Here is a 27617-nt window from a genome sequence, read left to right as displayed (position 1 = left end):
AGGCTGATCGAGAAAAGAAGTTAATATTAATGATCAACTTCACACGGGCCCGAAAAGCCGAACAATAGGTCCTAACTTCGAAGATATAGGAGAAGTTGCGTTGATCAATCAGAACGTAGTCTGCTCCAGGAGTAACGATAAGGGAGGCTGTGTTGGAAGCACATAATAGTCACACTAAGTGACCACAATCGTACTCTACAAGCCTTCCTAATAGTTTTCTGGATTATCTGGAACTTTTCAAGTTTTTCTTTCATACCTTTGATGCTATTTAAATAGCATGACTGGATAATGAACTGGTATACAGATCTCTCTAACACACTTAACTTCTATTTTTATCTTCAAGCAAATGCATAACTTCTCGCGAGGTTCCAAATATTTCGGGATTTCCGCGAGTTGTTCCCAATAGCGTCAATAACCTCGTGACCAACATATATTTACCTGCATTTCTTTTATCAATCTAAAATATTTCAACTCTTTACACATCAATCACAGCCACACAATGCTTCCACGTCGGATTAATGGTATATTTAGTTCTTGATGGGATATCCCCACCATGGCATGCGAAAAAAATGCAAACTCATGGTGACTGATCAGCTTGAAGGAAATGACTTGTTGCCTAATGATGTGCAGGAGAAATTTAATAGTTAACCATTAAAGTTTTTTGTATACATACATACAGTGAATGAACTGTTTGTTTAAATAATTCCAGGTAGGTTCGTAATGAACGCAGTTGCAAAAGTAGTTCGAGTTCGATGATTGAAGGTTAATATTTATTCGATACATATAATTCCATAACTCATTTGATGCGTCTTTGGGTCAAGAATTAAAACTGAACTTGTAATTTAATGGGGACTTAACTGTTTTCTCAAACGAACGCATCACTTAAATCGTGTCGTTGCTGAATGTCGTCCCCCGTAAGCCAACAACCTGTTCGATCCGGGCTCAGAGCTGGCAGCTGGGACTTCCCCAAACCAAAGCCGATTGTTTACAAACGTTCACCTTACCAGACAAAATGACGTATCATGTTGAAGAGATTAATGCAACAGCACCAGCACATCCCATCACCAAGCCCATACAGTAGGTGGCGGTTCACTCACCTTATTGGCTCGTGGACGGACGGTAGATGACGACGACATAATTTATGGGCAGAGAAATTGAGAAGCGCAATAAATTTCTCTGCCATGTTTGATAAACATTTGAATGGTAATCGATCGTGCCGGTTTGCGTCATATTCGTCTCGTGCTTTAATGGATAATCGACGCGACGGTGAAGGTGTCTCGCTCACATAACAATTGATTTGATTGACTCGATGTTTTCGCAGAAGAATGGTCAAAAATGGAACGGAAAATGGTCCACGGAAGCGCTTTGGCCAGTAGGAGTATTTAAATTCCTTCTACGGCGTGAACTTGAACTCTCGACCCGTATTAAAATACCTCTGGAAATCCCAATGCCCTCAGACGGCCATTAGCTCCATAGATGGGTAGCATTAACGTGTTAACAAATAATTAGTCAAATCACCATCGAGTTTTCCAATATCCGCTCATTAGCGCCATGCATGGCACGGAATGAAACTAAACTGAAACACTCATGCTGGCTGGTTCACGTGGCGTGTTGGGGCAGACAAACCGCCACCGCAACAACTCGACCGATCGATCGCCATGGATCGATCCATCAAATCAGAGACTGATCGTGATCTGATGAGAAGGTGTTTATACGATTTACCACTATGTGCGGGTCTTTCGCTTTTGTAACGAAATATGCGTTCTAAATTGCCATCATTAGAAAACCAGTCGGTGCTGAATTTCAAAGGGCAATTTATTGCGATCATAGAATTTCATGAGTCATTCGAAGCCGGAATGTTGGTACTACTGACCGTGTTGAATAGTTCATAACATCGAGTGATAAACAACTAGGTGTATTAGTTATGCTGAATCAAATTTTTAACAATGATTGGTAGGGCTCATGAAGCAACTATGATCTTTTATCTACACTGTGGTGCATAATTGATCGAACAAACGCCGATTTTTATACAAAACTAGCTGTACCCGGCAAACTTTGTCTTGCCTACTGCGTTTTTTGACGTTTCAAGCCCCTAGCCAAGCGCCAAAAACTCTCAATTTTCCCATGTTTAAGGTCTCATAAACCTTCCTTGGGTGAAAACTAACAGAACAAATCTTAGACGACCGAAATCGAACCACCCGTTCGCAAGTTATGCGCGGTCCCACGTATGCTACTGCATTTATCTATATATATAAAAATGAATTTCCGTCTGTCTGTCTGTCTGTCTGTCTGTCTGTCTGTCTGTCTGTCTGACCGCTATGCATTCGGAAACTACTGAACCGATCGGTGTGAAATTTTGTATGTGGGTTCATTCGGGCCCGGTGAAGGTTCTTAGCATAGTGTGAGAACCCTCCTCCCACTGGAAAAGGGGGCTCCCATACAAATGAAACAAAAATGTGCTGAGAGAAAAGTTCAACAGTCAAAAGCAACATAACCAATCTAGAGTGCGGTGCTCCAGTGACCTCAAAAATGTCACATTTGCATTGCCGATAGAATGCAATGTTTACCCAGAAGACAATGAAGGGCGGTATCGGCCGCATCAACAGAGCTTTGCGGCTTTGTCACAGTGATGACCGGCTCCCGGGAATGGATCGGCAGCATCAAAACGAATCGGTCAATAGTACAGTGCCGGCTGGGTAATTAAATTTGTTTTAATTTGTTAAATTATGTCCCAAAATATATGGTTTTTTACAGGTACACACCGCTGCTGATTGTTGGTGGGGGGTTCCTTGGGCGACACAGCGACTCCAGACGAGCTGTGCGATCGGAAATCTCACCGGATGGCAAAGCGAGCGGGGCCGGCACTCGGCCGACGGGACCAGCGCGCGTTGTGCAGGGGGGGGGGGAGTAGCTGTTGGCTGCAGAAGCCTTCCCTGTTGGACGCAATCGGCCAGTCGTGGGCTAACCACACCTTGGACGGCCAAAAGAATGGAAAGCTCCCTTATGTTTAGGGCCTTCGACCCGAGCTATTAATCCTCCTATGAGGACTCACGGTATTTTACGGTTAGGCGGTTCCCGGTTCCGCGGGCCGAGCCGTGTGCTGGACGGAGACCTATTAAAAGATCCAAACAAAGAGGTCCTAATGGACGGTTCATTTTAAAAACTATTTCCAGTAATAGTGCAGGGTATTCAAATTTACCTAAGCAGAACTCTTCCTCTTTACCACTGCACTATTAACCCTTTATAAGACCGACAAAATTAAACGAGGTGTCCACGCAGACTATTATGGAAATGATTATATGTATGCTAGATTAAATGTACAAAACCATTTTTGTTTTGTTGCCACTGCCTATTCAGCCTAAAAACACTGGTGGAAATATAGTTTCCGCTGCCCGTTTAGGCCACCGGCGTTGGTGGCAATATTCTTGCCACTGCCCGTTTGATGTACTTTTCTGCTTAAGACTGCGAAAAATAGCCTGAAATAAGATTTCGAAGTGGAAAAAGACTAAACCGATAATATACACTGCGTAATTTAGCTCATATAAACCAGTAATTTGATTTTTTCTTAAAATATTTACAAAATCATCGGTTTTACAGTAAGTTTGAGCCAATTTTTTCAAGCAGTAAAATTTAATCGTTTTTCAGTCAACAAACAGCTCACAAATTGTGATTTAAACTTAGTTCAGAACCAAACACAAACCCACGTAGTAAATCCCGTATGAGTGAACCGAAAGAAATTACGATATTAATTGTTATCAAGAAAAAAAGTTGGTGGCAACCCGAGCAAAGTCGAACAACAAAATGATAGCAAATCGAAAACTCGATTTGTATTCACCAGCAAATTTATATCACTAAATGATGACTAAATTTGTCTTGACTAATTTTGATTTCATTTTGCTGTCACTTCAAACTATTACAAATATTAAGTTTTGATGTTTTTTTTCAAAACTTTCAGGCAGCATTGTATAATAACTCTAAGAATTTACCATTAGTGCAATTATTTTATTGCATTGAAGTTTTCATATCAATCGAAAAATCATAATATTTAACGATATTTCCATTTGTTCGTACTGATAGCAAAAACAGTTATCAATTTGCTATCACTGATAGCAGGTATTGTTGTCAGCTTGCTCTTATGGGAACAATTTTCTGCTCTCATTTTTGATGTTTTAACCGTTAAAACGACCAAAACGACAACAACCCGAGTTATCATAATTTGCAATATCTCAACATCAAAATTTGTTTTCAAATTGCTGTCAGACTTTGCTCGGGAATATGGTTAACAACGCCTTATAAAGTGTTAAAAACCACAGCGCACTGACGCCTGTTAACAATAGGTGCTAAAATTCTAATTATTATTTTAAGAGTTAATAATAATTAAATTATATTTTAATTAATTGCCGCCCATTTCTACAGTAATGTTACATATTTTTAGCGACAACACAGTTACAGTGGTACTTAACCCTTACACTTCTGTTATATTTTCCTTCTGATTTTACACAAGCAACGTGATGGGTTCGACATTCAACATGAAATACAAAACAAAAACCAAAAATATGTAACCCAACGGTTACCAAGAGGAATGACATATCGTTTTATAACCGGAAAATCCGCATTTGTCCGTTCCTAAAGTGCCCCACACAATGCATACGTTTGCGTGTGCGTGACAGTAGTTTGACACATTTCCCATGGGAAAACTGTCAAAAAAACGCAAACCTCGACGGAACGGACGCTATGTGCTCTAGGCTTAACCGTCGCAAACCGCTGTTAACTGAGCGGCATAGCAGTTAGAGGCGGCTAATGACGGTTAGCAACGAGTAAATGCGGATTTCTTCAGTTAGCAAAGAAAGTGTCAATCCTCCTGATGTTTATAAAACAAAGGGGACTAAATTTGGTTTTTGAAGGCTGGAAACGTCAATAATATTGAGAGTTACCTTCCATCTATGAAAACGGAAAGGACCATTAGGCCGAACGTCATGCAACCGAATGAACAATATCCCGAATGGACATTAGGCAGCATGGTCATTGAATCAAAATGCCATCAGGCAGAATGATCATCATTCCGGCATTGTCACACAGATACTTCCCGATACTTATGCTTCTCACACCATCTGAAATTTTTCCTTCTTTTAATAATATGCTGTTCTTTCAAGTCACACTGCTAAATACTTGATCGGGGATGTTTTCTTCATTTAAAAATAAGTAATTCTTTCGCATTACACTCCGGGTCATTCTAAAAAGATAAGACCGACAAAAGATAAAATTTAATCAGACAACAAAACACAAACTGTGTGTTTACCAGGTAATAAGCATGTACAGATAAAAGTTTAAACTTCTTCTTAGTAAAAAATGTGTAGGTTTGTGAAGACCAGAAATGTTTCTAAGGTGGTGAGTAATGGTAAAGGCTCTCATAAAGTAAAATCATGACTCACTACTTAAAAGTTAATCAAGCAAGTAATAAATGAAATTGGCATGTGAAGGGTTTTGAAGGCAAGGAATGTTTCAAAAGTTGAGGGTCTGTGACCCCTCCTTCATCTGGGAGCAACACCCCAACATCCTAATGAAACAGAATGCAGAGAAATAAACTAAATTTGGCAAGTGGACATTTTTAAAGGCGTGGAATGTCTATGATATTGTGAGCCCTTCCAGAGAGTGGAGAGGATTTTCGTGCTAAATATGAATTTTTGCATAACTAGGAAAAAGAGTACGGCCGACCGTTATTATGCCGAAGTTCATAGACATGAATGAAGAATAGCTCGAATGGACATTAGGCCGAATATTCATTGAATCCACAGGCAGAATGATCGGCATGGCTCTTTGTCATGCAGGTTGTACTTCATGCTGCTTATAATGCTCACTTCATCAGAGATTTTTCCTTCTTTTAGTATTACATTTTCTTTACGGCTCAACTGATAAAATTTACAACATATGTACCTTATTTTTCCTTCTTTTTATCGAAGGTTTTTCTTCCCAGTAGTGGCGCTTTTGTGTAGTTTATGGTAGTTGAGCTCTGAACTCTATGGTCGATTTGTCCCTTTAAGTTACATTGATAAAGAGTCGGTTAGCACCAAACCACTAAACAGCATTCCTTATCTGAGATTTTTCCTTCTTTTAAAATAGGCTGTTCTTTTGCACTGTTATGAAAGAGTGGGCCTTCACATCAAAAATCAACCAAAGATAAAATAAGATAAAGTCAAATGCCTCAAATGGAAGATAACGTGCTTCTGTAGCCGGCCTTCAAATTTAAACACAAAAATGATTTACATATCATTTGTAGCCATATAACTAATAAACGAAAGGAATGATCAACAAGATTTTTGAATTGTTCATTTTGTTCTTAGGGTAAGAACATTATTGATAATTTAGAGAAAACTTTCCGTTTTACGGTAGAACGGAAAGCTACCGCAGCAGTCAGACTACTGATTTTCACTGAGGTATCATCGATCTACCCTAGCGATGCCTTGGATAGCCTTGGATACGACGCCGATGATCATTGTTTGTTGTTGGTTTTCAGTTCAATTCACCTTGCAAGCATAGGGCACTGCATGAAATTCTCTCCTTCTCTTTCACTCTTACAGAAATTTTGTAAACAACAAGGCCAAGAAACGTCAAAATCCCATACAATATCAAAACAATGCAGTGCCCTATACTTTGATTTGGCCTTCAGTTTCAATGATAGGATGATTTTCATGCCTGCGGTAGGACTTTGACAGCTGCGGTAGAACTCGGCGGCTACCGCAGAGTGCATTTTTTTTCTAAAAATCCGCAATAACATTAAGAAAATTAACAAAAACATTAGAAAAACTGAGAAATTTATATTTACTAGGTTTAATCACCGCATGACTTTATCATAATTAATTTTAATTGGCTTTTTTCAGTGATATGAATACTACTCGAAGTAAGAGGGAGTAAGGCCAGTCTAGGGATAGTAGTATTCATCTATTACTATTACCTAGCCGTTCAACTAGAGAACGCATGGCAAGAAGATCGTCGTTGTGATTGTGTTGCTCAACAATGGCCCTCTGTTAATTTCAATTTCTGTTCAATTTCTCTTATCGCTCGCTTGCGCATCTATCCACCGTATTCTTTCATTACTTTCCGTACTCCCTCTTACTTCGAGTAGTATTCATATCACCGAAAAAAGCCAATTAAAATTAGTTATGATAAACTGAGAAATTATCATAAGTTCTATAAGAACAGAAGATATTCCAAACCATCAGAACTAAACCAATCTAAAGTGTCTTAGTGAAAGATCCACAATTAAAATGGGGCAATGCAAAGTTTGCCGGGTCAGCTAGTATATATATATAGATGGCCAAGTTCGGGATGCTGTAACTTCGGTTTGCTTTGATGGATTGAGCTCAATTTTTGACATGGAACTAATAATTCGCTGAAATTTACGTATACAAAGTACAACATGTTTTCGTTCACAGGTTTATGCGTGGCAAGGCGTTCAGTGTTCGCGTTCGAGTGTATTCACGGCATTAGATCCCAGAAGAAATCATGCCAGAGTTCATAGAGAAACTGCAAGAAGAATTAATAGTTGAAATTTTCATGAAATTTCTCTTAAATTTGTAGTGCAATCGATGGTGTCGTTTTAGCGAAATCGAAAGATAATTCTAGTGGATATCTTCTGCAATCTCTGGAGAAGTTACAGCTCGATCACCATAACGCGAGGTTCACAAAACTCTGAAATAAAAAAGGAAATTCTTATTGAGAATGCTGAAAAATTTTGGTGGGAATTCACGATAAGTCCTGGAGAAATTTCTGAGTAGTTTTCCAAAACAAATACCGGAAAAACTTTTAGCTAACTTCTACACATTTTTTTCTGAAATTTTCACAATTGGTCTATGGGTGTTATCGGGAGTTCGCCATGGATGTAGCCTTATTTTAGAAAGAAAATTTCTCTAATAAATTGAAACTAAAACTTTTTAAAACAATCTGTTTTAAATTCATGCTAGATTCCCTTTTAAAAATGTTTCAACAGTTTCGGTGTTCTCCGATTTGAGTGAGTCGTAAGCTGCCTAAGTAAAATAAAATTCAAAAGTTCCAAAAATACTTCTAAACTTAGAAAAATAATCTTTAATTCTTCCAAGAACTCCATAGAAAATTCATGATTTTTTTACTCTGAAGTTTATAAAATTGTTGAGTTCCTCTAGAATTAAGCCGAGGATTTTCCCCAGAATTTTCGGTAGTTTTTTAAAGCAATTGCACAAACAAGTTTTGGAGGCAAAATTTAAAAATTCATAATAACTGGACAAGTACCTGCAGTCTTTCTAAAAATAATCACAAACATACATATTGTCAGTAGACAGTAAATTAAAGTTCGTATGTTAAAAATCAAATCCAGAGAAGTTTACTACACTATTGTTTTCTTGCTTCACACTTTTTTTCGTTAAGCGAAATTTTGTGGGGGCCCCTGAAATGTGGGGCTTCCCCATTCCACGGCCCAGGCATTGATTGAGTCACCCGCTATTGCCACTGGTCTTCGCCCAGTCAGCACGGTTGTCATACAGTCCAGCAACTGCGCGAGCTGCTCGATCGACCACCCTGGAGGCGCATAACAACTACAGTAGAAGACCCCGCTTCCTTTCGCGACCACAAAGCCCTCATAGGTAGTAGACACCAACTCATGGATGGGGTATTTACCCGTCACCCATATTGCCGCAATTTTCCGGACCCATCCAGGACCCAATTGCCGTTGCCAGTGGGTACTTGGTATGCAGGGATGGCATATTTACAGATTTATCTGTATTATACTGATTTTTGAGCATCCGTACAGAATTATTTTATATGAAATACAGATTTTTGAGCTAGAGGAGCTATTTTATTTTTGTATGGGATTTTTCACCCAAATTTTGTATGGGATACAGATTTTAGGAAATAGCGATACAGATTTTTCAAAAACTCATCTGGCATCCCTGTTGGTATGAGTCCGCTATGATTGCGATATCCGTCCCCTATTCAGAAACTGCCTGGAAAAGACGTTTCTGGGCTGCGTCACAGTGTTTCAGGTTCAACTGCGTGACCTGCACTGTGATTTGTTCGCTACGCCTTTTTCGAAGGCCGGCCACCTTGGAGCACCCGTTGGTTGGGTGCGTGTTGTTCACGGATTTCCCGGGGAAAATCAAACACGTGGGTGCACTCGTGCATCCTTGTGCCTTATTGCCTTCGCCGCCGAACAGCTTGCTCCTGTCAGGGCCTTTACAGTCCCATGACTCGTGTCCTGATTCTAGACACCTGAAGCAAACGTCCGGTGGCTCGTGCAAGGCCAATTGGCATACTGACCAGCCCACCTTGAGCTTTCCTACTTTAACGGACTTGTTAGCGTCCGCCACAGGAAGCTGCACCAAATCCATCTGTTTCCCTGCTGGACTCTTCCATAGCCGAACGGCTGCGGTGACCACCTGCACCTCGAACTATTGCCGCAGTACCGTGACGAGCTTCAGCACCTCAGCGATCTCGTCTAGGTTTTCAGCTTCAGAGTTGCGTTTTTTGTCACGCTTGAGCTCGAGGATCTTTCCACCTGTACGAGTACGTCTAATACTGCGCACGACGGGTCCCAGATCCGCGAGCTTGGCGACATCCTCCTCACCTTCAACACTTCCAAGTACTTGGACTGTTCAGTCTTGATAATGAGCGCATAGCCCTCCTCGGCGGTTCAAAGGGTGTTTTTCCCATGATCCACCCTATCTTGTAATTGTTTGGGACCAATCAGTGGTCGCAACCCCCCGTTTTCTTCGATCCGAGACGAGACGAGCCGGCCTTTTTTAAGCCTACCCCTCCTGTCTTTCCGAGACGCCTGGCTGGGGTCCGACTTTGTAACTTGCTAGCTCTCGGAGGGTACAAAGGTTAACTCTCAGAGGGTCGCTTATTGGGGCTTACCTTTCACTTCATGGCTACGTTCGTGAGGTGACAAATCACGTAGAGCAGGAACGGTATTTAAGGAAAAACCTTCATGCAAATATTGTACGAGGGTGAAAAAACGTGTCAACACGGCGCACACAGGCGTAAATGGGCCAAATTCCTGGCCATCAGTCGAAAATTTTTTTTTTCAGGATTTTCCAGAGTCTAATATTTTTTAAAGATAAATGAAGTAATGCTTCATCATGTGGCAATCAATAAAATACTTTGGGATGCATATTTTTTTAAGATTAAATGCCGAAATTTGACGATTTTCTCTACTTTTTTTTTTCATTTGCATCATAACTCATCGTAAGAACTTCAATTATCGCAATATTGACAATTTGAAAAAATAACTGAGGGTGTAACACAGTTCTCCTGATAAAGGTGTATCATTTAAACAAAAAAATTCATCTGGTTTCATTTATTTTGCTCTCTTACAGAAGAGTTTTCAAAATCATGTTTTTTGTCAATTTTAAACCATTTTCAGCATTCAAAAAGTTTTCAGATTCTGCAGCATTCCGCGATCTGGATAAAATTACAATAAAATATAAGGCATATCCTTTGTGAATCGCAAGAAAACGGGTACCAGAAAGTACCAGACGAAAAAATAAATCATTTTGAAATTTACACCTTTTTGACTAGTTTTTAGTTACAATTTATGTTTAATTTTGATATAACAGCTTCGTTTCGACTACTTTTTCAATGAACGGCCACTTATTCTCGGTAGATAGATCATAGCAGAATACAAATCTGGTCTTCTATCTCTTAACAAAATGTGTCAAATGGAATTAATTTAGTAAATTTGAGCAGAAATCTTCATACACCGATAAACGCCTAAATGTATGCAATGCAGTAGTAATCTAATGTAGCTAGAACTGTTGTGTTCAAAATTTGTTATAAAAAATCAAAAACAATTCAAATAAAGAGCTCACTATTTGTAGCATGTAATCATATGTTGATGCACCGTTAAGAAAATATTTTCAGATAAATATTGTTTTTTATAGCTAAACTCATTGAGTTTTTCACTCAGTACTCCACGAACTTACTTTTATGTATAAAGTTGTGTTAAAATGCCATGTTTTAATAGAAAATTCAAACTGATATATTCCACACGGCTTCTATCATCATGTTCAAACTTCTAAAATTTCAATCCATGATTAATTTTTGAGTTTTAATGTGTTCTCCAGGGCACTATAAAAGTTATCCCAAAATGAAAATGTGATTCCCAAATTAATATTTAGAAAAAGGTACAACATTTAAACTGAGTTTAAGAGACCGTTCAAAAATAACGGCCCATATTCCCAAAAATTGTGAAGACAGAACAATTGTTCAACAAGTTTCCCAATTATGACAATCCTTACAACTATGCTGAAGACATAAACACGTTATCTACACTTATAAAAGAATTGAATTTCTATCACACTTCTAGGAGAATTTCTATGAAACGAGGTGGCCCTTGTTTCCAAACAATATTTTTCATGGACATATAATTATTTTTCAGTTCTCCGTTGTCAAATAAAAATGTTCGACGCTTCAAGCGATTTTTGGGGGTGAAAATTAACGTTGTCCTTGGAGAGGTTATAAGAAATCATTTCTAGTCTTTAAGTGGGTTAATAAGGCTATTTATAATCCAAAATGCTTCCTCAATATCTAAATTCTAATATTTATTATAATAATATCTAAACTTTTTGGCCATGAATTGGACCCTGTTACTCCAGTGTGCGACCTAGGGGCGCTCCACCAAGCTTGAGGCGAGGCTTGAAGGTCCCTTACAAGCCTGACCTAGGCGTTGATGGAGTGGCCAGCGGAGTGCCGAACCAAAGCGTTCGTAGAGACCAGCAGAGCCGGACGGTTCGAATCTTGAGGGTCAGTTGCGCCGGGCCTGGCCCTCAACAGGCGGTATGCCGGACTGAGGGAATCGTTGGGTGCTTGCAGCGTGCCAGACGGAAACATGTTTGGGGGCCAGCAGAGCCGGACGGAATAGTGGCTAACCAATCCAGGGCGGGCTCTCCGGAAACGGGTTGACCACGAGGAAGGTTCACTGCGTAGAGATGGCGGCTATCATTGACTTTAGCAATGGCGCCGGCTTGGCTTGCATGCGATGGCGGCGTCTGGGATTACAATCCGTTCCGTGGGTCAGCACTGCGGAAAAAAACACCAAAAGAAAAAGGTCCTTCCCTTGGACCTGCTGCCACATTAGTTCCCCGTGACGTCAGTCTTAAGTAGCTTATTACCTTTTTCTTGCTTTTTGCTTCACAAATTTACAAAATGCTACGGTACTTTTTGTCTTCCTGTACCACTATACATACTAAAAATTTATAAAAGAAACAACACTAAATACATCAATGCAATCACCACACGAGGTTCCATTTAACCTCAATATACGGCACTACTTTACAAACGTCGCGCACTTACACTCCGGTTGAGTATCAGATGGCAAAAGAGAGCTTCTGATGGAGTTCTAGAAGTTTTATAATTTCCCACCTTCTTATTTTTTTTGCGTTTGACAGCTATGCTTTTATGCTGTGGTTGACATCATCCCCTTACTCCGACAACATCTGTCAGTGGATCGAAGCAAATGGGTATTGAGGGCCCATATAGCCGAGGCGGTAAACGCACGGGTATTCAGCATGACCATGCTGAGGGTGACGGGTTCGTTTCCCGGTCGGTCCAGGATCTTTTCGTAAAGGAAATTACCTTGACTTCCTTGGGAATAGAGTATCTTCGTGCCTGCCACACGATATACACATGCAAAATGGTCATTGGCAGAGGAAGCTCTCAGTTAATAACTGTGGAAGTGCTCATTGAACACTAAGCTGAGAAGTAGGCTTTGTCCCAGTGAGGACGTTACGCCAAGAAGAAGAAGAAGAAGAAGAAGAAATGGGTAGGGTATTTTGGGCAGGGTTTAGGTTTGGGTATGTTAGGCAATTTTGGGTAGGGTAGGATTTGGATTGATGGTGGAGCCATCAATTTTTTATTGGAACCAGGGGTTTCAACTTGCCGGTTTTACTACTCAACTGACGGCTGCCTGCCTCACACGCTTGCTTGTTGGAAGCAATAGCATCCGCCACACTCTTGGGGCAACCCTCGAAAGCGAAGACGTCGTCTAGGTAGGCATTGAAACCTTTGACTTCGTGGGTTCTGCCGCTGCCGCAGCTGTTACAAGTTTTTCGTGGTCCTGCCTGTTTACCATCATTGGCTCCCTGGCCTAATAAAGCAGGCCTAATAAGGGCGTGCTTGAGGTCCTTGCTGATATTAGACTTCGTAGACGCAAAGTCAATGATGGTATAAAGGTGTTGCACAGCCACCCCCATCGCAGAGAGCCCATCTCGATTCTTGTTAATGGCCCACATTAACCACGCTCCGTTCGATACACCCGACGTACTAGCCGGCGAGGAAATTGGGTTACCGACGCTGGCACAATGGGAACTGCTCCCAGCTCCGTCTTCTGCTCTCCTTAACGGAGACCTAGTCAACCCGCTTCTCGCGAAGGGGTTAATCTCGTCATCACCGCTACCTTTTTGTTATTATTATTTGAACTCATTTTATATCCCACGAGTAGCACAGGAAAAAAAGATCCGCCACGCCAGAGCCCTGCATAAAGGACAAACGTGTTGAAATCCCGCTTCAACAGTGCATCAGAACTTCAGACGCACAAATCTCAAGAAGCAAGCTTCAAACAAGAGTGCATTTTATTATTCTATTCTTGCTCACTTGCAATTAGCTTAAAATAAGAAGATCAGGTGCGCTGATATTGTTTACGAAGAGATTTGGGCGCTCGAAATCGTGAGTAGGTGCCAAAGTCGGCTATTATGGCGGCCATTTTGGGATTCTAACAAGTCTGTACTTAACGCGGCAAGGGAAAACATACTGTGGAGGTTGTCCAGTTACCCCAGAAGCTCCGTTAACGATCAAACATCTTTTTCACCCCCTCGATGACTCATTCCTGGGCACGGGTCACTTGACAACTTGAATTGGGGTTAGTAGTCCTATTTTTCGAATCCAATAGATCCGATATGATGACAATATCCGTGTTCCACTCAGTAACTGACTGACACAGCGGTTGCTGGTCTGCGTCACAGTGGTTCAGGTTCAGCTGCGTTACCTACTCTGTGATTTACCAGGTGAGGCTCTCTTGTAGGTCAGGCACCTCGTGCATCCGGTAGGGTAGGGATAAGCTAATTTAGGAATTCCCTGAACAAATACAAAATTTAGGGGACTTAGTGCAGCCGTATAACTTACGGCCTTAGCAATTTTATCGTGAAAACAGCTTGCAGGCATTTGCAGTATCAAGATTTTGTACTGGTTCGAATCACCTGAAACAATTAAAATCTTGGAAAACTCCATTTAATTCCCCCATGATTTGTGAGAAACTCGAAGAAATTGTTTCAGATGAATTTAACCCGGGAGCGGTCGCGTCGTGTACTCAGTACACGCATCATGGAAAATGCACGCATGTGGTACACAGCATGAGCGCGGCGTCGCTGCAGGTAGTCAAACACGCGACTGCTCGAGGATTAATTTGGGTTGAAATTCATAAAGCTATGACTTTTTTTATTGAGCTTGTTGATTCCGATAGGTTTCCGACTTCATGAACACACTAGCTTCTTTATTTCATCTCACCTACGTTGTTACGTATTCATATATGATTTATCGCTTTACTTAAATTTCCCCTCCCTCCTTCATTTCAGGCATTTGGCCACGTGAGTGGATGCCACATCAACCCTGCGGTCACAATCGGCCTGATGATTACGGCCGATATCAGCATACTGAAGGGAGCCTTCTACATCGTATCGCAGTGTGTGGGAGCCATCGCTGGTGCTGCTCTTATTAAGGTAAGTTTCACGCTACAAAACAATAGCACTTCGAGGGCTATTGAGTGCCCTGCGCATCTAGACTATATGATCTACACGGGTACATTCCAGATTTATTTCTTATAAAAAAATGAATCCAACCGGCTCTGAGACATTCACTTTCATTCCCATAAAACCACCGGTACAATGCCCCACTTTCAATTGCGAGTTTATCTGCCAAAATCACCCCACAACCTGCATCGAATGTATTTTCGATAATTTATGAAACAACTTCCCACCGCGCGCAATAAACATCAGATTAGGAGGGCCTTTTTAGCTCGAAGCACCTCGCGGGCAGCTAGGAGGGAATTGGTTCGCTGGAAACGATCACCGTCGCCGCACGATCTGATAAAAACAACTTAATCTTTCCAATTGAATCAATGTTGCTCACACATCCCCCATGCTTGGGCGAGGGAAACAATCCCTTTGAGTAGTAAAGCACATGATTGTGGTTACCAGTCAGGTAACGCGTCCGTCAGGTAGTGTTTCTATACGTGAGAGCAGTGGCTTCTGAACGATGTGGGCCGGGACACCAAAAGGTATGCTGCATTATTCAGATGGAAGCATGAGATCCTCGTAAAACATGCTTATACAAATATAAGCGATGTTTTTGCTACTCTTTGATTGACTAGAACATTCGAAAATGTACATAAAACCAATTGTAATAGATTGATGTCATGCATATCATGAATACACAGTTGCTTAAATTGCATGAAAATTGTTAAAAATGTGAAAATAGTTTTCGGAATTCCGCCAAAATATTCTCAAATATTACCTCAAGGAATTGCATCCATACTGATAAATGTGTGAATGTCTCCTTTTGCAGAACATTTTTTCCAGTACTATGCAAGAGTTCGTCCTCAAAATTCTCTCTAACTTACTATAAAGATACTGCCAGAAAAACATTCTTGCGCAAATTTATTGTGAAAGCTTTCAGTGCTCTGTTCTATGAGCAGAGATGATAAGATGAGATGACCAGTTGGGAAGAATAGGAGAAGGAATAGAATGTAGCGATATTTCAAAATTGTCATATTTTTAAACCGGTTGAGAATCACTGCCCGGAGAGTTTCTCACGATTCGGCATTTCAATCAGATGCTGTCCGCTGCACGAATATGTGACGTTTATAACTTATGATGACGGTAACTAATTTACTACCAGAAAAGCACGCCTAGTCAACCTCAATCATCATACATCGTAGAAAATAGCTAGAAAAAGCTTCATCATTCTACACAGCAACCTAATGCAGAAGACAATTGAAGTGCACGACAGCCACACCGACTGTGAGGATTAATTTCAGCTAGTTAGTTATTGTGGTGGCCGAGGCGAGGTGGGTCCGCCGCACTGAAAAGGGCACCGCCCTTCGTGTTTTACCTTCCTACTCTGGACAGAGGGGTTGGGTCGACCCAACTCTGTGCCCAGGTGTTACCCGTAGAGATCATCAAACGGAACACTGAAGCGGTGATAATTTAGCTTGGCAGCCGCGACGACCATTTGACTTATGGCGTGTCAAGTGGTGCCATTCAACAACTTGGAGTTGATTGATAAAAAGGTGTCTTCTCCAGCCAGACGGTTGTCGTCGTCGGTGATGATAGGATGATACTAACTTACAGTGACTCGATTCCGTTAGTGTACAAGACTGAATTACTACAAGACCCTAGGTTTTTGCTGGAAGTGAATTAGCTTCTCCAAATAACTTTTCAGGCATTTAGGTGGTACATTCAGGTTCTGTAGAGTATGCCTTGCCTTACCGGTCAGACTCAGGCCTGAGTGTCCTCTGTGTCGTCTGTCGTCTCCATTCAACTCGGTCCATGGCTGTGCGTCTCTTGTGACGCACTCTGCGTTTTCCACTTAATCGACCCACCTAACTCGTTGTGCACCACATCTTCTTGCAACGGTTGGATTGCCCTCGAAAACAATTTTATTCGGGTTGCCATCCGACATCCTCATGACGTGACCCGTTCACCGTAGCCTCCCGATTTTCTCGGTGTGGGCAGTGATTGGTTTTCTCAGCAGCTGCTGAAATTAGTGGTTCATTCGCCTTCTCCAAGTGCGATCTTCCATCTGCACAACGCCGTAACACCTTTCGTTCGAAAACTCCAAGGGCGCTTTTTGTAGATGGTTAACCTTCACGTACCCGACCCCCGACATCCCATTTTCAAAATGCTGGCATTTCGTCAATTTATATCCGATTTTTTTTTTCTGAAGTCACCCTCAATCGATCATAAATTGGTGCAAGTTTATTATACTCAAGAGGCCATGCGATATCCGGAACCATTCCGGAGATGATCCGGATTGTGCTGGGGTCAGGGGGTTGCCAAAATGGCTGAGATTCCTTTAATAATACTTTCAGCTTTGCCTCCAGAAACAATTTTTTAGAAAATGTTTTAAAACTTCCTTCAAAAATTTAAAACTGTTGTTACTTTGGAAATACTTCCAAGGATTTTACCGAAAATTTCCACAGCATCTCCAGAAATTCCATTAGGGATTTCTCCAAAACTTTCAGAGAGAGTTGTGTATGATTTTTTTTGTAGAAATTCCTCGAGGGTTTTATTCAGAAAATGTTTCAGAGATTTACCCTTTTTTCGAGACTTTTTAAGATTCCGAATAAACCTTTGGAAACACGAAACACCTTTAAGCTTTTTCTCAAACAATCCTCCTAAGATTTATTCCAAAACTTTCTCTGGAGTTTGCTTTAGAAATTGTCTAGGGATTTTTTTGTTTCTAAATTTTTGTCTGAAAAACCTCCTGAGATTTCTCTAGAAATTCCTCCAGGGACTCTTGTGTGTGAATGTGAGCTTCATTAGAGAATTTTCAGCAGGAATTCCTATAGAAACTACTCTGGGGTTCCTTCACAAACTTTTCGAGGGATTCTTACTGAAAATCTCCCACGGCTTTTATACTAAATTCGACTCATAATTTCTTCAAACATATCTCCAGATTTTCCTCCAAAGATTTCTTTAAAAATATCTCCAAGGATTACTTTGGAAAAACTGCCACAGAGTTTCGATAATTGTTTCATGGACCCTTGCTGAAATCCATCCCAGGAATTATTATTTGAAAATCTTTCACTAATTCCTGAAAAAATCTTCCAAGGATTCTTAAGAGATTCTTTGGAAACTGCTCGTAGATCTACATCAAAAAATCATCCAGGAAATCCTGAAGAGGTTCAGTCAGATTTTTTTCACAAAATCTTCTATGGATTTCTTTAGACTTTAAAGCCTGTATCCGCAATAATCGGGACACAGAAGTACGCTAGTAACTCTGTACTGAATCAATAAAAATTGACCAAAAGTTGACTGAGAACTCTTTGATGTATGTTTATTATTTGTGCAAAATTTCATAAAAATCGATGCATTACTTTTATCTGTAGATAAGAAACAAACAGACGTGGTTTTTAAGATTTTGTACAATTATCACCAATTTTCATTCGCATACTAGATGGTTCTTTTCCGCTACAATTCAAAGTTCTGTGAGGATAATTATGATCCTTCGTGAGCAGTTATGATACTTATAGAGACACTTTCTTGCAAAATTTCATCAACTTTTAACAATTGGATTGGAAGTTACTGGTGTTGATAGGGGATAGTGTTAGTGAAAATGTTTCATGTTTTTTATGTGCGATGTTTGCCTATTAATAACTTTTGAATGTCTCTGCCAATTTTCATGAAATTTTCACAGAAGGTAGTTGATTATGTGTATATTAATTCTGCAAAATTTGATGATTATTGGTGTAGTACTTTCAACAATACAATCGAAACAATAAGGGGTGCTCACTAATTGTTGTCTGAAGGGCTAAAATCACGGTCAGCCCCAATATATGTTTCGATTACGAAATTGTTGATGGTGCATCGATTTTTTTGAAATTTTGCCTATGCAAGTAAAGTAGATTGAGAGGTTTGTGTTCAAAATTTCAGCCATTTCCTTTATCAAATTTAAAAGTTACAGCGCTGACAAGCTAAACCAGGGGCTGTACAAAATTCAATTGCTCGCGTTCTACTGTTTCATTGCTATAACAAAAGGTACTTCACCGATTCACATGAAATTTTGCAGGTGAAATGAACCCATCTTAAGATATTATTAGGCAAAATTTGAGCAATTATAATATATCTATTGCAGAGTTACAGCCATATTTCTGTGTCCCGATTATTGCGGATACAGGCTTTAGAATGTCATTAAGAAATTTCTCCAAAATCTCCCTTAAAAAGTCTTGCACGGATAACTTCCAAAAAAGTTGCATGGATTAAAAAAATCTTGCATAGATTGTTTCAGAAATTTATCTACGAATTTCATCAGACCTTTCATGAACTTTCTCAAAAATACTCCATGAACTTTTTTTTTAGAATATGATTCACGAATACATTTAGAATCAGAAACTCAAAACTCCCTTCAAAATTTTCTCAGAAGCTTTCTAAAGAACTATCTCCAAGGATTGCTTTTGGAATTCTGCAAGAGATTATTAAGGAATATCCCAAAATTTCTTTACATTCCTTTAGATATTCCTTCAACACATTCCTCTTCCATAAATTGCTTAGGAAATCCTCCAAAGATTACTTCAGAAATTTTTCTACAGTTTTTGCAGACTTCTGCAGAGGATTTCCATGGAAAGGCTGAAAGACATTCTTGTAGAGATACCTGTAAAAATTGACACAGAGATTTCATCAGAAATTCCGCCGGGTATTCCTCTATTTTCTCAGAAATTCCTGCAGGATTACCTCCAAACGTACCTCTAAGAATTTCTCTTTGGATTTCTCCAGGAAATAAATAAAAAATTGGTTAGGATTTTAATTTGGGGATTTCTCCTGGATTTTTTTAATATCTCAAGAAGTTTTGTTAGGTATTCCACCAGAAAGTATTCCTTCCAGAATTTTTTCAGAAAATCCATCTATTGATTCTAAAAATATACCTTTTTCAGAAATTATTTCAGGGGTTTATTTAGATTTTCTTCAGATTTTTTTTAAATTCCTTCTGAAATTTCTTCATCGATTCTTTCGGAAATATCTTTAGAGACTTCTTCAATATTACTAGAATTACTTCAGAAATTTCGGCAATTCCAAAAGTTGTTCCATGGATTCTTTCTTCTGTTTGTTCTAGCAGTTCCTTCAGGAATTGTTCAGCGGTTCCTTTAAAGATACCTCCAGGAATTCATCCTTGGGAATGGACGCTGAAATCGGGGAACCTCGACTAACTAGCTCTGATTCTACCATGACAGCACAAGAAATAATTTATCTCATATTTGGTCAGTAATCTGCCGAAGCGAGTGTGTTGAAGGATTTCGTCCGGGTGTCAGTTCGCGCGCGTTTGCTTCGGCGGTTCGATTTTTTTTTCTTTTTCTATTCTTAAGTGAGTATTTTGACGACGGCGGACCCAGCGTGCATCAGTGTGTTGAAGGATTTCGTCCGGGTGCCAGTTCGCGCGCGTTTGCTTCGGTGGTTCGATTTTTTTCTCTTTCGATTTTGTATTCCGAAGTGAGCATTTCGACGACGGCGGACCCAGCGTGCATCACCCGAGCAAAGTACAATAACTGACCAGTAACAAACTGATAACTAGTGCTCGCTCCATAACTCATTTTACAATTTTGTGTTATCAACTTGATAATACATGTTACCACACCTGTCAAACTGCGGGGCATCATCATCGACGACAACAGTGAAAGTTAGTTATCCATGACCGTTGGAAATATCTTTTTGATAACAAATTAAGTTTTCATTTCGATGCAATTGATTGATTTACAGAAATTGTTATCAGGGTGGCTTTGATGATAACATAATGAGATATTTAAATGATATCCCGCGTATACTTGGTTGTTATCATGTTTGTTATGTTGCCTGCTTATTCAGCCAAAATGAGAACAAATTTAGTTAATTATTTTTGATATCAGATAACATAGTATATTATCCGGTTGTTATGGAACTTTGCTTGGGCAGTGTGTTGAAGGATTTCGTCCGGGTGCCAGTTCGCGCGCGTTTGCTTCGGTGGTTCGATTTTTTCTCTTTCGATTTTGTATTCCGAAGTGAGCATTTCGACGGCGGTGAGTGTGCGGTGGACGCGTCGTGGATCGAGTCGGTTCCGAATTTTCCGCTTCCTGTCGGCGCTAGTTCCCAATACATTTTTAGTTGATAATAAATATTTTCTTTCATTTTTTGCATTTACACAAGAGTGAAAAGTGTTAGTTCGGGCTCGCCGGTCGAAAAAAAAATCCGGGCGCCGACAAGTGAATCGCGTTCAGTGTATTTCTGTGTGGAATAGACTAAAGGTTTCTGTACTCTAGTGAAGTGGAGACGCGCGATAGAATTTTCTTTATGGCTAGTTTTTGCGTCGAAAAGTGGTCGATTGTTAACGGCGGTTTGTGTGTATTGATCCATTGTCAAATCATATCACCAACCATAGGTGACTCCCGGACTGAAAATGTACCTTACCCTACTAACAAAAAATTCCTTCCTGAGACAAACGTGGAGATGCAGCGATTCGCGGTCTTTATAACAACGTTTGTCTTACTAACATTCCCTCCCATCCTCGATGACCGTAAGGACGTGGCCGGCGCCGTTATTGACCCTATCAAAGTTGAGAGCTCTCGAACTGTGTACATTGGGAATAGTAAGCTAGTCCCAAGCCCTATTCATTGGTTCCTTGTGCAATTTCGATTGCTCTAGTCAATCACGGAGTAGCAACTACGAATTGTGCGGTCATCTATGCTCATGCTCATGCTCATTTGGTCAGTAATCTGCAGAAGCATTACAATGACCTTTTTATGGAATTTGCTACAAATTTTGGAATTCAATGAGCAGGCATCTACCAAAAATATCAGGAATATAATACAATTCTCGGTGAGAAAGCCATAAGAAATGTGAGAAAAAGTTTGTTTGAAAACTTTGAGGAAAAGACTGGCGAATGAGCAGTTTGCAAAAATGTTGTCATTGCTAAGGGATCTGTAGCCAGAAAACCACTCCATATACTTCGCTCATCGTAATCATCCACAAAGCCAGAGATATTTATAAAAAAAAATGAAGACAGAAAGGGAAGTATGAGATTAAGGTAAATATATAGAACTAAGTATGTCATGAGGTATGCTTTGACGCTATTATGGATGCTCCACAAAACAATTTATTTAAGTGCTCCGCGCGTCAAAAGGCTGAAAACCCCTGCATTAGTCATCATGGTACAAACTGCAAGGTTCAAACTGATTGAATATTAAAAATTTTACCATTGAAAAATGTAGATAAAATCGAGGTAAAATGTACATAAAATCGAAGTACATAAAATCGAGAGTCTGAAGCCTGTCCACGTTAAATTTCGGACACCAAGTCGTTGGTATCACAAGCAGTCCAGTGGCAAAATATGCAAATGTTGGTGCTTCCTGATTAATTTGATCCTTAATCTAGAAGAAAAGCTTTAGTTCATTCAAATCGGTTGATGTGCGGTAAAGTTATGACGTTTTGAAAAAAAGTGATGAAAATGGATTTTGTATAAATGCGATAAAAATATAAGAAAGTGTGGTCCTGTATCATCAAAAATAAATTGTATTGTACCACCAACGATTCCTGAAATGGGTTTATTTTGAAGTACTTTCGAATTTCTTACAAGTTAAAGGATGTTTGTTTTTACAACCAGAATCAAGATTGTTATTAGTGTCGGCACGTTAAGGATGATAAAGAAATCGATTTTTCGTATGCCTCTTAAACCAGAGATGGTATGGCAAGAATATACATTTCTAGGACCAAAAATTGCCACCTTGAAGAAGCACTAGCCTTGCTGTACCGAACCATGTTCATGTTTTGCTTTATCGCTGTAAGTTTTCAAAAAATCATCGAATCACGTCAATCTATTTTATAATAAGTGAAAAAGTTCAAATTTCATTAAATTTGTATTGTTCATAATTATACTGAATTGATGATTGTTTAAACTCCTTCGATTGGAATCAAAAGTATAAGCTATGAGAAACATTCAAGAACAAAAAACATGCCAGAAAACGCATACTTGTGAGAAAAAGCAATGAAATTTGAAAAATAGGGCCCTTAAATTTGATATTTCGATCGGATCACTATAATGTCTCTACTGATGCCATAAACTAAAGATATACCCAATGTACATTTTTCAATTTTCCTTTGACCATAACATCATGTTTCAGTGATATTTTGTATGAAGTTGGTTACACCGTTTTCGAGATTCCGCAGTTTTTAGGTGTCCGAAATTTAACGTGGACAGGCTTTATATAATCGAGGGTCCACTAAATCGAAGTATACCTGTAATCAAAATAACAGATTTTGCCTTAAAGTTAAAAATGTCAATTGTTACAGAACACACAACTATTGTAGATATTATTATTGGATATTGAACGAGTAGTGTATCGACAATTGCATTACCGACAAGCTCAGTACAAATATGATAGTGTCTTTCTGTACGATAATTGATTGAAATTTGTCACTTGTTACCAGCAATGGATATACCGAGAACAAGATTGATGGATACCAAAAATTGAAAATGGTCATGTCGGTTCAACACTATCTTCTATACATACTCCACCGTACCGTTTTGATATAGACATTCGAATCAATCAATCGCCACCATTTATTTATCGAACCGGTGACAATTGTGATAAAGTGAGTGACGAAGTGCGAGCCACGCATAGCCGAACGCACATCTCAAGAGCCCTTAATCATCATTTGGGAGGCTTTTAAGTGGCGTTTTTAACACCTGCCGGCGCCAAATTGTAGCTTTGATTCGATCGCATCTGTCCTCCTGCAACCGAGCCGTGCGTGGCACGGTACGATCCGATCAGCCGTCAAAACATAATGTCTCGAAAAATTATAGACCATTATAGACGGGAGAGCGGAGCCCACTTGGCTTAGGCTAGCGCGCGGTCAACCAATATAGAGCTCATATTAAGCGATTAAATTCAATTTCCTTCGGCGGTGCTGTGCTACATCGATTCATGCGTATGGTACTTCTGCTTGGACCCCAACATGGTCCCTTACTATACTAGACTCGTTTGAAGCTCCGACTAAATCGGAATTGGTGGTGCGAGACTGGCATCGGAGTTTATAGAAAAGGTTATAATTAGTATGTCGTTCGACCGACCGGAGCGTTGCCATTATTGAGTGGATTTGTGACTCCTAAGATGGAAGTTCGTGGTCGATTAGCAGCGGAAAGGTTAATTTTCCGCCACCGCCACACACCGGACATAAGTTGGGTTTAGTGTGCTGCAGCATGCTGCTGCGAGTGCGTGCGTGTATTACCATGTGAACTGTGACGGAATTGAAGTAATTGAAATGATCTACTATTATTGGTTGAGAATATATTACCTTGACTGAAACGAAAGGAATAGTTTGCATTAAATAAAACATTATGAGATATTTGATCAAATCTGTAATTAACAACCCAAGTAACCACAAGCATTATATCATTGCACGAATTAGACTGAATATCATCCTTTGCAATGCAAAATGCAGCAATTCCACACTTGTCATGCAATAATCCTTTAGATTGGCATTATCAATGTAATGATGCATTACATTTTTCTTTACAATATGGTGCATTAAAAGGTGATTTATGATAATTCAATAATTCGACACTGCTAAAACTGAATAAATGCAATGTAAAAACTAGCAAAGGTTGCTCTAACAATAAAATATTAAAAGCTTGGCTCTAATGGTAAACAAATGAAATCAAGAAGAGTGAACAAATTTATGGTCAACTCTAGCGGTCTTCACTTCTGGTTCGACTATCGACCAACTTAAGGACAGACTTGTTAGAATCCCAAAATGGCTGCCACAATGGTCGACTTTGGCACCTACTCACGATTTCGATAGCACAAATCTCTTCGTAAACAAAACCAGCACATCTGATCTTCTAATTTTAAGCTTATTACAAATGAGCAAGAACAGAATAATGAAATGTATTGTTGTTTGAAACTTGCTTCTTGAGATTTATGCATCTGAAGTTTTGATACACTGTTCAAGCGGGATTTCAAGACGTTTGTCCTTAATCACCGTTTGAACCACCGAACAAAGACTTTCTTCATCAAAACCTTTTTAGAGATGACATTTTTTCTTCTGTTGACAGCTATCACATGCCAATAATTATGGATCCAAAATTAGCATATGAGCAGTGTGCGAAACTAGGTGCGAAGGGTGTTTTAATATTCTCATACTGACTAAATATCTTACAAAATGCATTATGTATTTATCAAAATGTGACTACAGGGATTTTAATACATATGACATAGTCGTTTTGCCCTCTGCTAAAATGATTGAGACTGGAGAACAGTTTCCTTTTAGTTAATGAAATGTCTGTTGTTATGACTGCAGCAAAAACAGTCCAAGGTGCCAGCGCGTATGGAACTCATCTAGCGGTCTTCAACACTTCTGGTTCGACTCCCGACACGGCAACAAAAAAGTTATGGTTGAAACATTCATGTGTGGGGGCATTAGTACCGTCGATAACGAAACGGTGCTAAAAATAGATTTTTGTTTTGGTTTTTCGTGTTGCACGTATTATTTAATGAAACTTTAGAGAAACTCCTTGAAGAATCCTTGCAGATTAAAAAAAAGCGTTGCAGTAATTCTTGAAGGAATTTTTGAAGGAGCGCCAAGATGAGTAATGAATGCTTGCGGAAATGCTAAGATTAACTGGTCGGGATTCTGCTAAACCGAACCATAGACCATTTTTTGAAAAAAAAAAAAAATGTATTTTCTTAACCATTGGATGAAGAATATGATGATCTACCTTCAGTGTAGAAATCCAGAAATTGTTACAGCTCTTCGTGGAGTAAATTCAAAATTTCTGTTTGGCAGAACATTTTCATGGTTTTCTTCGACCAGCATAAATTTGATGTACACAAATTGCTCCACTTTCACATCTCAGGACCTCAGGACATGTAAGGACATCATTTGACATAATCACTCTTACTCTGTACCTGCACAATGCATGGCCTATAAAAATAAAGCATGGGTGACAATTGCTGAGCTGGAGGGCTTCCGCCGTTCATATTTTAAACTATTTTGAGACCTCCGTGCTACTATACTATACGCTTCCTCTCTGATTCATGTTAAGGATTGTGAGTAATATCGCCTTCAACTTCAGACGATGAAAAATCGAGATTTTTTTCACAATCCGACTGGTTTTCTCTGAAACAAAGAAACCCAGTGAGCCACACTGAACTATATACCATCAAGGCGCCATTCACCGTGGAGGCTTCATTCACCGTGTGCCTTCGAATATTGTTTCATTATTTTCATATTACGATTGAATGGTATGACAATTTCCCTTCAATTTCACCAATACAACACTTGTTAACCATGTCAAAACGCTCATTAGAAACATTTAAAAGTATCATTTTGACACTAAAGTGTGTTTATATGAAGCGGGTTTCTGCTCGTTCACTGCATTCATAGTGAAAAAACGAAAACTGCGCTAAGGTGATTAAATTCACATATCATGTATTTTGCATTACCGAAGTAAGTTTAACAAGAAAGTACCCTAAAAATCAAAGGTCTCCATTCACCGTGCCCCATATTGTCCCATATATCTAGAAAAAATCGAAAATTTGAACATTCGTTTTTCTAATAAAATCTTGCAAGTTATTACTTGAAATAATTTTAAACGAAGAAAATTCCCTTAGCTGGGTTGTTTTGATCATTTTTAAACAAAGTAGAATACAATTTCTCATACACGGTGAATGGGTCCCTACTACCACGGTGAATGGTGACCTACCACGGAATTAGGCGACCCTACTACCCTTTACTAATTGTACTATATTACCAAATTTTGTGAAAACTTTTCTACTTCTGTGGATATTGCTTTAATTTTAACCTATAATGAAGGCAATTAAAAGCGTCACCAACAATGTTTATAAGACTGGTGTCAAATGACAGCCCTTATTTGCCCCGAATCCTCTTAGATCCACGGTGAATGGTGCTTTGACGGTACCATATTCCAATGTTTTTGTTCAGCCAGAGTGAACTGAGAGCAAAGTAGTGAGAAATTCAATGATTTCAAATAATTTACATGTATTCTTCATCTCTGATGGTTAATAAGGGCTTGTAAGCTACATGTGTGCGGAAAAGTTTCAAAGTATCTTAGCTGTTGTTTATTTGTGGGTTGTTGAACTTTAAACTTAATTATCTCGGAATAAACTTTTTGGCGCTTAGTTCGGTTTAGCAGAACCCCGGCCAACTAGTGGATGAATCTATGGAGAAATGCTTGACTTCCGTGAAATATTGAAAAATCCAAATGACGAGAAAGCAATCGTTAACTCGAATCCTTGAGAAAGATCCGATACGGATCGAAACGTCGGAGTAAGAGAACATAAGGTTGTTTTTGATCTCACAAACGGACTCAATAGGCTCATACTTTTCTGATATTGATATACTATATGATGTGAGCAGTAATTTTATAAATATTTCTAATTTTCAGCAATCGAAAAATTCACCTCATTTTAACACTTGGCCGATTTTCTATAAAATAAACCTATTTTTATTTGTTTCAAAAATGATTACTATAATGAAAGATGATACATTGAACAACGAAGCAAGGGTGGTTAAATTTGAACTACCGCCGTTCGGGGTGACATTGGGCCTAGAGGGTAACATTGGTCCATTGACCCCACGCATTTAATATAAGTCAAAGAATCTGACGGTGAACGCAAAGTATCTTAGAATTATGTATTCTAGCAGCCTAGCACACAATATGCATTCCCGCCGTATTCTAAACGTGCTTAATAGTGACCCAATGTCACCCCACTTTGGCCCAATGACACCCCGCACGACGGTACGCGTCTTCTTTAAAAAAAAAGCCACACCTCGGTTTTAAGGAATGGAAGACCGCGCCGACATTAGCCTATCCGCTGTTTGAAGTCAGTA

General features: G+C 39.5%; 1 protein-coding gene across 17 annotated transcripts in view; it reads left to right on the top strand.

The window, feature by feature from the left end:
* The window catches only part of LOC109412019 (aquaporin AQPAe.a), a 364435-nt gene that overhangs the window by 285202 nt on the left and 51616 nt on the right, over nt 1-27617 (top strand). For all 17 annotated transcript variants that reach the window (XM_029864833.2, XM_029864832.2, XM_029864834.2 and 14 more), the window contains one exon: nt 14598-14741. In XM_029864833.2, the coding sequence (XP_029720693.1) occupies nt 14598-14741 (144 nt within the window). The remainder of the gene's footprint in view (nt 1-14597; nt 14742-27617) is intronic.

Source organism: Aedes albopictus, chromosome 2, assembly GCF_035046485.1.
Source record: "Aedes albopictus strain Foshan chromosome 2, AalbF5, whole genome shotgun sequence".
Classification (NCBI taxonomy): domain Eukaryota; kingdom Metazoa; phylum Arthropoda; class Insecta; order Diptera; family Culicidae; genus Aedes; species Aedes albopictus.
Note: the sequence above shows the minus strand (reverse complement) of the source record. Positions and strands in the feature narration are given on the sequence as shown.